The sequence below is a fragment of the Trichosurus vulpecula genome, chromosome 4 (assembly GCF_011100635.1).
Source record: "Trichosurus vulpecula isolate mTriVul1 chromosome 4, mTriVul1.pri, whole genome shotgun sequence".
NCBI classification, from domain to species: Eukaryota; Metazoa; Chordata; class Mammalia; order Diprotodontia; family Phalangeridae; genus Trichosurus; species Trichosurus vulpecula.
In genome coordinates this window covers 284,628,206-284,642,482 of record NC_050576.1, presented here as the reverse complement: position 1 = coordinate 284,642,482, position 14,277 = coordinate 284,628,206, and the positions used below count along the sequence as shown (strand labels likewise).

The window sequence follows — 14,277 nt, the reverse complement described above, 5'->3', positions numbered from 1 at the left end:
AAATAGCTCCAGGAGAGATAATTTAAAAATTATTGGACTACCTGAAAGCCATGATCAAAAAAAGAGCCTAGATATCATCTCTCAAGAAATTATCAAGGAGAAATGCCCTGATATTCTAGAGCCAGAGGGCAAAATAGAAATTGAAAGAATCCACCAATCACATCCTGAAAAAAGATCCCAAAAAGAAAACTCCTAGGAATATTGTCACCAAATTCCAGAGCTACCAGATCAAGGAGAAAATATTGCAAACAACCAGAAAGAAACACTTTGAGTATTGTTGAAACAGGATAACACAAGATCTAGCAGCTTCTGAATTAAAGGATCAAAGGGCTTGGAATATGATATTCCAGAGGTCAATGGAGCTAGAATTAAAATAAAGAATCACCTATCCAGCAAAACTGAGTATCATGCTCCAAGGCAAAATATGGATTTTCAATAAAATAGAGGGCTTTCAAGCTTTCTCAGTGAAAAGATCAGAGCTGACTAGAAAATATGACTTTCAAACACAAGAATCAAGAGAAGCATGAAAAGGTAAACAAGAAAGAAAAATCCTAAGGGACTTACTAAAGTTGAACTGCTTTGTTTACATTCCTACATGGAAAGATCATGTGTGTAATTCATGAGACCTCAGTATTAGGGGAGCTGAAGGGAATATACCTATATAGAGAGACAGAGGGCATAGGGTGAGTTGAATATGAAGGGATGATATCTAAAAAAAAAAATCAAATTAAGGGATGAGAGAGGAATATATTGAGAGAGGGAGAAAGGGAGAGATAGAATGGGGTAAATTATCTCACATAAAAGTGGCAAGAAAAAGCAGTTCTGTTGGAAGGGAAGAGGGGGCAGCTGAGGGGGAATGAGTAAATCTTGCTCTCATTGGATTTGACTTGAGGAGAGAATAACATACACTCTCAATTGGGTATCTTATCCCACAGGAAAGTAGGAGGAAGGGGATAAAAAAGGGGGGATGATAGAAGGGAGGGCAGATGGAGGAGGAGGTATTCAAAAACAAACACTTTTGAAAAGGGACAGGGTCAAGGGAGAAAATTGAATAAAAGGGGGACAGTTTAGGAGGTAGCAAAATATAGTTAGTCTTTCACAACATGAGTTTTGTGGAAGGCTTTTACATAATGATACATGTGTGCCCTATGTTGAATTGCTTGCCTTCTTAGGGAGGGTGGGTGGGAAGGGAAGAGGGGAGAGAATTTGGAACTCAAAGTTTGGAAAGCAGATGTTCAAAAAAAAAAGTTGTGTTTGCATGCAACTGGGAAATAAGATATACAGGCAATGGGGCATAGAAATCTGACTTGCCTTATAAGAAAGTAAGGGAAAAGGGGATGGGGGGGAGTGGGGTGACAGAAGGGAGGACTGACTGGGGAATGGGGCAATCAGAATATATGCCATCTTGGATTGGGGGGAGGGTAGAAATGAGGAGGAAATTTGTAATTCAAAATCTTGTGGAAATCAATGCTGAAAACTAAAAATATTAAATAAATAATAAAATATTTTTTAAAAATTAGGAAAAAATTAAAAATAATAAAATAAAATAAAATATTTCCCCCATTTCCAGAAATTTCCAGAAATTACCTACAGTCAACTACTTTGTCAACCATCTCGAATGGTTTTACTCTGGTAAAACTTCCACCCTGAAGATCCTATCTCCTGATCTGTAACTGTTTTTCCAGGACCACTATTTCAGGAAAGACCCATACTTCACTCGCCAATTAGTACCCAGGGAAATTCCTAATTTCCTTAAAAGTTAAGCTGAAGTATCGCCTTCTACAGGCTTTGTCGTTGTCCAGTTGTGACCCCATTTGGGGTTTTCTGGACAACGACATTGGAGTGGTTTTACATTGACGTTTCCAGCTCCTTTTACAGATGAAGAAACTGAGACAAACTGAGAGTTATGTGACTTGCCCAGGTCACACAATTAGTTTCTGAATCCAGATTTTAACTCAAGTCTTTCTGATTGCAGGCTAGGCATGTTATCCCCTGTGCCATCTATCTACAGGCTGGGTAAAGTTGTTCTTCACTGTCCTCCCTAGCTGGTAGTATCTCCTTTCCAAAAATTACCTTAGATTTATTTTGTAGAGTTAGCACATGCTTATATATGTATTCATTGTCTCCACTGTGAGCTTAGCATCATGCCTGGCACATAGTAGGCACTTAATAAATGTTTATTTATTGATTGATTAAATGTAGGCTAGGCTACTTTAGGACTTTTCCTCCCTAAATTCATTCTGGCCATAGACTTTGTTACTTCTCAGACTTTCCTTGGGCTGGATCCTTTTTCAGCATCCTTTTGTCTGTTATCTTTCCCCATTAGATTATAAACTCCTTGAGGGCAGGAATTCTTTCCTTTTTGTATTTGTAAATGGAGCCCTTAGCACAGAAGGGGCTAAATAAATGTTGATTGACTGATAGTAAGCTACTTTAGGGCCAGGCCATTTGATTTTTTTATTCTGTATCCCCAATACCTAGCACAGCGTCTGGCAGTTAGTAGTTGCTTACCAAATCTTTATTGATTGATTGGAAGAAATACTACATTTCAAGTGAAAATACTGAGTCAGTGAGTTACATTTGACTTGTACTATGGTCCACTGTGATTGCAAGAGCTTTTTAGTTTTTTTTTTAACTCTATATGTAATTCCTCACCTAGCACAGTGGTTGCAGTTTATTAAATATGTGCCTAATAAATATTTGTGGATTGATTGATTTTATCTGTCTTTTCTATCTTGAAATATACTATTTTGTTCTCTCTATTCAGAGGTGAACTATTTCTGACATAAGACTTATTAAGGCAATTTGTCAAGATCACATTGAATTCTAATCTTCTGATTTGTTCAACCATTCTACTTTAGCATTACATATCCATTTAATGATTATTTTTCCTCTTTCATTGTCCAAGTGTTAATGTTCAAAAATGGAAGATGTGTTGTCTACAAGGCCATTTGAAGGGAAAGATCATGCACATCTTTATCAGAAATACAGATTTGGTCCACCTGAAGATCTACAAAAGATAATCTTCTCCTACTTGGAAAAAAAGGTAAATGAAGTAAAATATTTTTTGTTTAGATTTTTTTCACGTGTAGGAATGTAGGGAGAGAATCCCAAAATTTTAAAATTATTTTCTCAGTAAACTATAAGACATAGAAAAGGATTGTAATAGGCTGAGAAAGTTTGGATAATTCGCCCCTACACCCAAGGAGAGAATACACACAATTGATGACATCCCAGGGTCACACAACTAGCAAGTGTCTGAGGTGGGATACGGATCTTTGCCTTCTTGATTCCAATGCCAGCCCTCTTTCATTATCCCAGGTATGGAGCAAGCAAATTGCATTTGGTTCCATTTCTGTGTTCTACGTCTCCAATTCAAATAGTTCCTGTGCTCAGTGCCCTTCAACTGCTCTCAGAACAGGATGTGAAATCTGCCATTTATAGCTCCAGATAATTTAAATGAATAATTCGACAAGTTAAAGCAGTAGGCTTAATTTAAAAGATAAAATTTAGTAGAGATGAATGCAAATTCTGTATTTGGGTACCAAAATAAATCAGCTTCACAAGTATAATGTATAAGAGACATAACTAGATAGCACCTTGTCTGGACAGGATTTTGAAATCTTAGCAGACTACCAGTTCAATGAGTCAATTATGAGAGGTGACAGCCAACAAAGCTAATGTGATCTTGGGCTGCGTGAAGAAGGGAAATAACATCCAGGAATAAGGAGATGATACTTCCTATTGTTCCTACTGGGGCAGCTAGATGGCACAGTGGTTAGAGCCTGGAGTCAGGAAGACCTTAGTTCAAATCTGACCTCAGACACTTACTAGCTGTGTGACCCTAGGCAAAGTCCATTAACCTTGTTTGCCTCAATTTCCTCATCTGTAAAATAAGCTGGAGAAAGAAATGGGAAATCACTCCAGTATCTTTGTCAAGAAAACCCCAAAAGGGGTCAGGAAGAGTCCAATACAACTGAAAAACTAAATAACAATGAAGTTCCTATTGTATTCTATTCTCATCATACCTCATTGGGAGTATCACGTTCAATTCTGAGAATCATAACTTTAAGAAGACATTGATAAGCTAGGGAGTGTCCAGAAGAGGGCAACCTGGATGGTGAAGGACCTTGAGTTCATGACATATGAGACTGTTTAGCTTGGAGAAGACCGGGAAGAAGAGGACAGGACATGACAGTTGTCTTTGAGCATTTGAAGGGATGTCATATAGAATAGGGAATAGATTTGTTCCATTTTGTCCCACAGAGCAGAGTAATGCATGGAAGCTATGAAAAGGTCAATTGGTTTCATGAAAAATTTTGTAACAACTAGAGTTGCCCAAAAGTGGATGGGGCTGCCTCTAGAGGCATTAGGGTCTCCCTCTTTGGAGTTCTTTAAGCAAAAGCTGGAGGACCACTTCTTGGGTATGTTATAGTGATTCCTTTTGGTTGTGAGTGGGCTAGATAATCATGGAGGGGTCCCTTCCCACATGAGTTTTGCCATACAATTATTCTGTGTTACCTTTCCCTAGCGTATTTTCACTATAATTCATAGCTCTAGTTGTGGAATAAAATATGACGTCTTTCTCAATAAAGGAATCTCAAACATTCCTAACCCGATGAGGAAGGATTCTTGTTGGGGAAGAGAAACCAAGGAGAAGATGGCTTGCTCAGGACTAAATAAAGCTGGTCTTACAAACAGAAAAATAGATTTGAATGCTGTTGCTGGCCTTATATAGCAAAAGCTTTATTTGATAAAAGCACATCAGCACTTGAGAAAGGTCGCACTTCCCACATTCAAATTACTCCTCCATGTAATCAATTGAGCTGAACATCAGGGATTCACTGGTTCTAACCTTCTCTATCTTTCCTTAGACAACAAAGCCCTACAAGCTTGCTGTGGATGTTGGCTGTGGATCTGGGCAAGGCACGAAAGTATTGGCTCCCTATTTTGACAAGGTAGTGGGCATAGACATCAGCGAGGCCCAGATCAACCAGGCAAAGCAGTCACCTAATGCCCTGAACATTTCTTACATGTACATCCACTGAGACATGGATCCTCTCTCAGGTGTGCTCCAAATTCCAAGCTAGTAGGTAACAAAAATATCAAATTTGAATTTATTAGGGATTGAGAATACTTTAGCCTTAATTTGGTCAGTGTGGATGCTCCCTCCACTAGGCACATGCCTTAAGAGCTAGTCTTCATGAACTGCTGTGGCCAAAATTTAATCACCTTACCACCAATCCAATGATGAACTTAGCAAGGCTCATCTTTTAGGCCAGGAGTTCTTCACCAATAAGTTCATGAATAGGTTTCATGGGGTCAGTGAATATGGATCGGGGAGAAAAATAAAACTATATCTTTATTTTCGCTAAACTTTGATTTCCATCATAATCCTACATAGTTTGTTTTAGGCATTGAAAAGTTTTATTCTAATAGGAGTCCATATGTTTTACCAAAATTCCAAAAGGGTCCATGACACAAGAACAATTAAGAACCCCTACTTTAAACAGATACACAGTCTGCCATTAGACATGTGTTAGAAGACTTTTGAGTTTGGTAGAGCCTGCCAGAGCTTGAGCTCCATTGGCATGGTTTTATGAATACAGGGTCATCTCTATGCTAATATTTACCATCATAATATGACTTCAGTAGGGGCAGTCCTGGGATCCTCAGTAGACATCAGAGAATCCTCATAAAATTTTCAAAAAAGAATCCTTCCTGCTTTGTGTTTGGCAGAGTTCAAAATGAAAAATTTTAGGAAGTATGGAGAGAAGAGACGATAGACTTGGGATTTCATTGGTGTGTAGAATTTTCAGTGATAATATTCCCTCTACCAATGCAAGTGAAACCTAATCTTAGAGAGAAGTTTCCTATGGTTTTCCCAGAGTGACAGAGCTACTGTGTGTCAGAAGCTTGACTTGTGAACCCAGTTCTTTCTAACTCTTAAGATTTATCACTGTATTATCGCCACTTCTTTTAGCATCATATTCATAACAATTGTCCAAGTGTTTCATCTTTTTAAAAGCTCATACATCCCCCTTTTAGTAAGAATTCTTTATTAAGATAAATATACCTTTTAAAAAACCTCTATCTTGATAATAACTTGGGAGAGCAACCCAATAGCCCATGTAGCCCCAAGTGAAGGAGAAACTAGTTGTTTAAACTATATTTGGATGGTTTTATTTTCCAAGTAATCTGCTTTTCATAATTGATTTTATGGATTTTGAATACAAAATTGCTCAATTTAATGAAATTAAAAGAATTAATCGAGTAATGGAAGGAAATAGAACTACCTATACTTATTAATTATAGGGCTCATCTCATCTGCCAGGTAGGACACTGGGGTTGATACTTAGGTATAAAGGACTAAGAATTTCTCTAAGGTTCCTTTTACTTCTGATGCTAAATAAATAGGACAAAACACAAACACAGCAGTGTACTGGGTTGGTGAGAAGGACTGATATTATTTCAGAGACCAAAGAAGATGTGGATCAAGAATGACTTATTTGGTCATTTACTTACTGGACAACTATTTGAGCATTACTTTGTTCAAGACACTATGCCAGATGTTGCATAAGACAGAAAGATGATACAAGATATAATCCCTCAAGTAATTTATAAAACAAGTCACATAACTAATAAATAAAATAAAAGATCATCAAGGGCTAGAACACATCAAAGGGACAGATCCCATCTATGGAATCAACAAAGATCCTTGGAGGAGAGGCATTTGAAACTGGACCTAGATGTATGAGAAGGATTTTGACAGGCAGAGGTGGGGGTGTCTGATGACAGTACCCTGTTAGATCAGGTTATATTTGGGATGAAATAAGACATTTGTTGAACAATTATCAAAGTGAGATTTCGTTTGCCCACATACTGCAAGGATAGGCAATAAGGAGATTAGCTTCTACAGATGAAGCTATACCTTCTTTTCTATACAGAAATCCATCTGGTGGTCAGTAAGGTGCTATGCAGTGAGTAGTACTGTCTTTAGATGTCCACCAAGTCAGAGAGGCCACAACTCCATATGGATGGAACATTTTATGCCCTTAAGTGAACAGCAAGCTGCCATAAGAGACATAGGGGCCAATCAGATTCCCCAGGGACAGTTTGGTTGCCTTTTAGGAAAAATTAATCCCTGGTGCAGAGAAATGGGGGAGCCTTGATCCTATCCCATGAGAAGAGGGAATTGCAAGCATTGCAGGAGAGAAAACTAATAATTAAGGGCAAAGAAGTTGACAATTTCAAGTATATAAGGAAGCCATTGAGTACTATGGTTTCACGGCAGTTAAAGGTATATTTAGGTGAGGACTGGGGGGAAAAAGACCAGAAAGGCAATTTGGATCTAGATCATGCAGGACTTTGAATGCCAAGTTAGAAATTTGGACTTAATTCTGTAGGCAATGGGAAACCATTGAAAGTTACAGAACAAAGGAATAACATGATCTAAGTCATTCTTTAGGAATATTAATCTGCCAACTGTGCATATTCTGGAAAGCAGGATGGTATAATGGAGACCACATTGTACTGGCAATCAGAAGGCTTAGGTTTGAGTTCTGGCTTTGCCTCCCACTAGCCCTATGATTGCAGGTAAGTCAACCTCTTTCAGACTCAGTTTCCTCATTTGTAAAATAGGGTAACAAATATATTACATTTCTCACGGGATTGTTATAAGGACAATGTTTTATAAATCATGAAAATCTATTTAAAGATGGACTACTATGGATTACAATGGGGGAGAGTAATAGCCAGGAGATCAGTTAGAAGACTAGGTGAGAGGTAATGAGGGCCTGAACTATCCTGGTTACCATATGAATAACAAAAGAGGGAATGGATGAAAGAAACATTATAAAGATAAAATTAATGGGGGCCCTAAAACTTAGGGAAGAAAAGGAAAGAAAGAAGTCAAATATAATTTAGATTTCCAAGTGTTTGAGGGGGATGGGTTTTTGAAGGGTAGCACACTTTTTTAAAAAATGAGGTATTTTGGAGAAAGGGCAGATTTGAAAGGGAAACTGATGAATTCAGCTTTAGACATGTTGACTTCAATGTGTTTGCAACTGGAGATGCTCAGCAGGCACTTGGAAATATCGAAGTGTATCTCAGGGAATAACAGAATGCTATCTCAGGGAAGAGATTGAAGTGGAGCTACAAATTTGAGAATCATCCTCATAGAAATGAACATTGAAGCCATGGAAATAGATGTGATGACAAAGAAAAAAATAGAGAGAGGAGGAAAAGTGTTCTGATGACTGTGTCTTGGATGATACCCACATCGGGTGAATGAATAGAGGGAGAGACATAGAGCCAAGGTGATAGAGAAGGAGCACCAAAGAGGTAGAAGACCTGAGAGTGCAATAACAATACAAGACAGCAGTCCAAGAGATGTCCCAATGATCAAGTACCTGATTAAGTGCTAAACAAGCTGCCCAGGTAATCGCCCAGAGGGAGAGATCACTAAGGTGTAGGGTGGTCAGACAACACTTCATGAGATGGGCCTTCAAAAAAGAGCAGGATTTGAATAGACCTCCAAAAAGTAAATGCCCCACAATGATAGGCAATTTCAGGGCTCTGGGGTGTTACGGGCACACTGTGAAACATGAAGAACACTTCCCAAAACCTAGTAAATTTAGTGCTATGAAAATAGCATTTGCAGTGGCTCCCATGCTTAGAATGCCCTCCTTCCTTTCCTTTGCCTCTTAGAATAGTTTGTTGTTGGTGTTCAGACATTCAGTCATGTGCGATTCTTTGTGACCCTGTGGACAGATTAAGCGACGTGCCCAGAGTTATACAACTAGTAAATATCTGAGGCAGGATTTGAACTCAGATCTTCCTGACTCCAGGCTTAGTGCTCTATCTACTCTATTCACTGAACTACTTACCTGCTTTCTCTCCTAACCTTTAAAAAACCTACCTTCCTTCAAAGCTCATCTCAGCTGATACTCCTATGACTTCCATGATCTTGCAGTTGTTAATGCTTTTTCCCTCCTCAAATTACTTTACATTTATGTTTATCTGTGTAAATGGCATATTCCCTCAGTCAAAGGTGAGCTCCTTGAGTACATGAACTATTTGATTTTTGCCTTTATATCCACAGTGGACCTCCCTGGGCATCCTGTACATACTAAGTATTCAACAAACATTTATTAAAATTGAATTTCTCCCTTAAGGAATATAATTTGTTAATCTCCACATCAATTTCCTTTCCTATTTCTTGGTCTAGTGTTGGCCCTGCTGAAAAACTCCCCTTGGAAGATGGCTCCGTAGACCTTATCACTTCTTTTGCAGCCATCCACTGGTTCAACATAGGACCTTTTTTGATGGAGGTTGAAAGGGTCTTAAAACCCTGTGGTTGCATGGCCCTCAGCACCTACCTCCCCTACATGAATGTGTATTACCACAACTATGCAGAGAAACTTGAAGAAATTGTGAATGAGGTAGGACTTGGATGCTGACTAGGGAGAGCATAGTCTGGACCCATTAAATATATATTTTTAAAAAACTAAACTTAGGAACTATCAGCAAGAACGAGCATTCAAAACATAGACACCATTAAAAGAGACTTTATGGAAAAATATGCATATATTACATTTTTAAAAAGTAATAACAATAAATCCTATTAGGTTCTAAGTCACCTTCTGGGGCTTTTTAATGCTTTTTTTCCCTCAGATTTTGTTACTGTTATAAGTATAGACATATACCTATAGCTATGAAACATTTTAAAGTGATGATATTGCTATTGTGGATACAGCCATCCCCACTTATTATCCTCCTATATCACTCCCCCGACCCCGTACTTCATAGCTAGACTCTTTGAGAAATCCATTTACACTAATTGCCTGTACTTTCTATCCTCTTGTTATACTTGTTGTTGAGTCATGTACAACTCTTGGTGACCCCATTCAGGGTTTCTTGGCAAAGGTACTGGAATTTGCCATTTCCTTCTGCAGCTCATTTTACAGATGAGGAAACTGAGGCAAACAGGACTAAGTGACTTGCCCAGAGTCACACAGTGTCTGAGGCCAGATTTGAACTCAGGAAGATGAGTCTTCCTGACTCCAGACCTGACTCTCTTTCTGCTTCCCCACCTAGTTTCCCCCTCTGTTTCCTCTCATTCAGTTCTAAATCCTCTGTAATCTAGCTTCTGACCTTAACATTCAGCTGAAAATGTTCTATGATTATCAATTGATCCCTTGCCAAATTAATTGCCTTTTTTCAATCCTTGTCTTACTTGACCTCTCTGCAACTTTGACACTGTTAATCACCACCTCTTCCTGGACACGCTCTCCTTTCTACATTACTGTAACACTGTTCTCTCCTGGTTCCCCTCCTATCTAATTTTTCAGGCTTGTTTGCTAGATCTTCAGATAGGTCATATTCCCTAAATGTGAGAATCCCTCAGGGCTCTGTCCTAGACCCTCTTCTCTATTACTTTATATTATCATCTCTAGATGGATGTTCTCTAGATCTACATATGCAGCCCATTTTTTTTAAAAAATATTTTTGAGCTTTACTTCTACAATAGGAGGCAAGGAGGTGACTCAGTGGATAGAGTGCTGGGCCTGGAGTCAGGAAGACCTGAGTTCAAATCCAGTCTCAGACACTTACTAGCTGTGTGATCCTGGGCAACTCACTTAACTTCTGTTTCTCTTTAATCCCCTGGAGAAGGAAATGACAAATCACTCCAGTATCTTTACTAGGAAAACCTCATGGATAGTATGGTCCGTGGGGTCATAAAGATTTAGATATAACTGAAGGACTGAATAACAACAGTCCCACAATATTAAGTGCCTCAAATTGGGTATTCTGTAGGCATCTCAACTCAACATGGTCAAAATACAACTCGTTGTCTTAACCCCAAATCTTCCCCTCTTCCAACTTCCCTATTCTTGTCTAAGGTATCACACTCTTCCCAGTCATTCAAGCTTGCAACCTTGATGCTAATTCATCCTTCTGAATGAGAGCAGCCTCCCAAAACCCTGGAGCTGATCCCTGTAGTCCACAGTACCTGGATTTTTCTTCTCCCGAAGATGAACATTTAAAATCCCATTTGGGGGGATATATTTAATGGTTTTAGAAGTACACTAGGAAGTTTTATCATTCTGTGATTATTATTCTCTACAAACTGAATTCTTCAGATTTTTTCTCTCTTAGGCCATGGATTTCCTTGTTGACAGTGATGCCAGTGAAAGAATAAAGCTTGTAGTGTCTGAGTACAAGGACATATTCAATTCTGTGACTTTGTGGGACAAAAATAAGTAAGAAATGATTATCAATATGCATCTAGTTGTTTAATTTAAGGATCCATCAATGCTCTAAAGGATCTGTAATCCCTTTCATTATTGTTATTCCCTCCATTAGAATAGGTCATAGCCCATTTATGTCTTTTCATTTTGTATGATTCTTGTCCATGTTTTCCAATAGAGCCTAGCCTCCACAGTGTGTCACCCTCAACCTGACAGAAGGTTCCCTTTTCAGTCTTGGTACACTTCTTGGACACCAGAATCGTGACTGAGCTGTCATATTATTAATCTCTCACTCTTGATATTTGACCAGCCCACTTTCCTTTTCAATCACACATCTCTTAGATGATATCTTTTATGTCACTTCTTAAAACTGTATTGTTGTTGGACATTGTGCTACAGCCTATACACATCTACCATAGGTCTCTCCATAACCATTTACATCATCAGTAACATGAATCCTCTGAGGTGGTAGTGATCCAAGATTTACAATCATTTAGCATCATTTGAAGGAAACTGATATTTTTAAAAGATAGAGTTTTACACTCTCTTCCCATCCAAAATCCTGGTGTCAATTCATTGTCACTCTGAAATGCCTGTCCCAGATATATGTACTGCCTCAATATAATCATTATCCAAATGACTATTGCAATATGGAAAAGAGATATTTTTCATCCATTTGATTTTTCTTATTAGAATTATTAGTTTGCATTTTTTAAAAAATTATAATGGATTTCATTGAGATCCCTACTTTCCTTCAAGGCTAAGCTCAAGTAATATCTTTTACATGAACTTTTTTTGTTTCTTGATGGAATCCTTTCCAATTACTAGTCTCTTTCCTGTTAAAATCTTGTATCTTTTTAAAATGTATCTATGTATGACATATCTTTTTATATATTTTTTATCTATCTAAACATACACATATATACATACATGTGTGTGTGTGTGTGAGCATGCCATGTCCACTGGTTAGATTGTAAATTCCTTGAAAGCAGGGACAACCTCATATTTATTTTTGTATTCCAAGTGCCTAACACTGACTGGCACATAGTAGATGTTTAATTAATAGTTATTGCTTCATTGAGAATGCCTTATCAAGTCTTGTGACTTGATGCAATCAGATTTTTGGTATTTGCAAAGAGGAACATCTTGAAGACCTCACCATACACAAAGAATCCTTTTTCCTGTTGGATCTTGCTTTAAGAACTTGTGCTAGAAAAACAGTTTTTTAGTGATGTCAAAATGGAATATATCACGTATATAATTGAACAAGTTGTGTACATGCAAAAACAAAAGAAAACCCTCTGTAAGGGCATATTCAGCAGGAGAAGCTAACCTTATTTAAAATTAACATGTCACCGATGTTTTTTCTTTCATATCTTTCATAGTTAGAAACATACATAGCCCTTGGGTTAGTTTTTCTGTTTGTTTGTTTAAGCCTTGCAAAAAGTGCTAAAGATTTGGTGAGAACAAGCCTCTGCCCCAAACTTTCCAATAGTGCCCTATTGAATAAAGCTTAAACTCCTTATCCTGCAATTTAAGGTCCTCTACCTGTAATACCACCCTACTTTCCTAGCCTTCTGCTCTTCATCTTCTATGCTCCAGCCAAACTAGATACTCACTGTTCTTATTCATAATCTTTGTTTTCCTACCTATGTACTGTCAAATTACTACTTGTCTTTAAAGCCCATGTCAAATGATACTTCTATGAAGCCTTCTCAGATCCTCCCCCACAGAACTCATATTGCACTTTCTTAACACTTCTAATTCATTTATCATATATTATCTTGAACTCTGATTATGTATGTATGTATCATGTTTCCCTTCTAGACTATAACCTCCCAAAGTTTTGAATCTTCCCCAATGCTTAGCATAATGTTTTGCATGTAGTGGATGGGTAATAAATTCTGACATAGTGTCAAAAACGTTGGATTTGAAAATGGAGGACCTGGGTTACTTACTATTTCTGGGACCTTGGACAAGTGACTTTCCTTCTCTGGGCCTCATCTGTCAAAGGATAGGCTTAGACCAGATGACCTCTGAGATCTGTTTCAGCTACTGGTACTACCTTAGGATCTGAAGACAGATCTTAAACAATTCAGTAATGACCGCACAGATCCTGACCTCCACTCCAGGTAGGTATGGAGGTAGGAATGAAGCACAGTGTAGTCATTCAATGATTATTTATTACATGCCCACTATATGCTATGAACTATGTTAGATGCTTGAAATAAATAGACACATTAAAGTCATTCTCTTCAAGAACTTTTATTTTGTGAGAACAACTCATACACATAGAAATAATATATACAAAGTAATTGGAGGAACAGTACTAGTAACATGAGACTAGAAAAGTCTCATATTTATATAGGTTTTTTAGGTTTGCAAAGATTTACATACCTTATCCCATTAGATCCTCACAAGTATGATGAAGGTGCTAGGATAGTCCCCATTGAATGGTTAACAAAATTAAAGCTGAGAGATTAGGTGATTTTTTTTTCAGAATCACACAGCTAGTAAATGTCTGAGACAGGATTTGAATATAGGTCTTCCTGACTATATTTAGCACTCTGTCAACTATGCCACATTCTCCCTCTGAAACATGGGAGTAGTGATTAAACTGATGTGATTAGTGGGAAGGTTTCATGGGAATAGAATGAAATTCTATCACTGAAGTCACTGAAATTTTTCTTCCTTATTTCTCACTGTAGGATCTTGTAAACCATAGGAAATGCTTCTAAGGGAACTCAAATAATGGTCTGCAAGAATTATATTTGCATTCTTGCATGCAAGATATGATACAGTTAAACCATATGATGAAAGATTACACTTGCAAATAAAAAACTCATGTCAAAGCTTTATCAGAATATGATGGAAGGAAGAAAAATGGAAACACTAAAGAAGAGAAGAGAGGAAGGAGGCAAAACTTATTATCTCACATAACTGAAATATGGGAGATACGGAGGAAGTGGAGAGGGAAGCAGACTATACATGAACCCCATTTTCATCTCTAAAACAAAGGAGGGGA

At 37.9% G+C, this 14,277-nt stretch overlaps 1 protein-coding gene across 1 annotated transcript; it reads left to right on the top strand.

Moving 5' to 3' along the window:
- Window positions 1-2,923: 2,923 nt before the first annotated feature.
- On the top strand, window positions 2,924-11,268 carry LOC118847125 (putative methyltransferase DDB_G0268948). Its single transcript, XM_036755720.1, has 4 exons — window positions 2,924-3,046; window positions 4,875-5,035; window positions 9,230-9,443; window positions 11,161-11,268. The coding sequence occupies exons 1-4, from the start codon at window positions 2,924-2,926 to the stop codon at window positions 11,266-11,268; spliced, it is 606 nt and encodes a 201-aa protein (XP_036611615.1).
- Window positions 11,269-14,277: the final 3,009 nt, after the last annotated feature.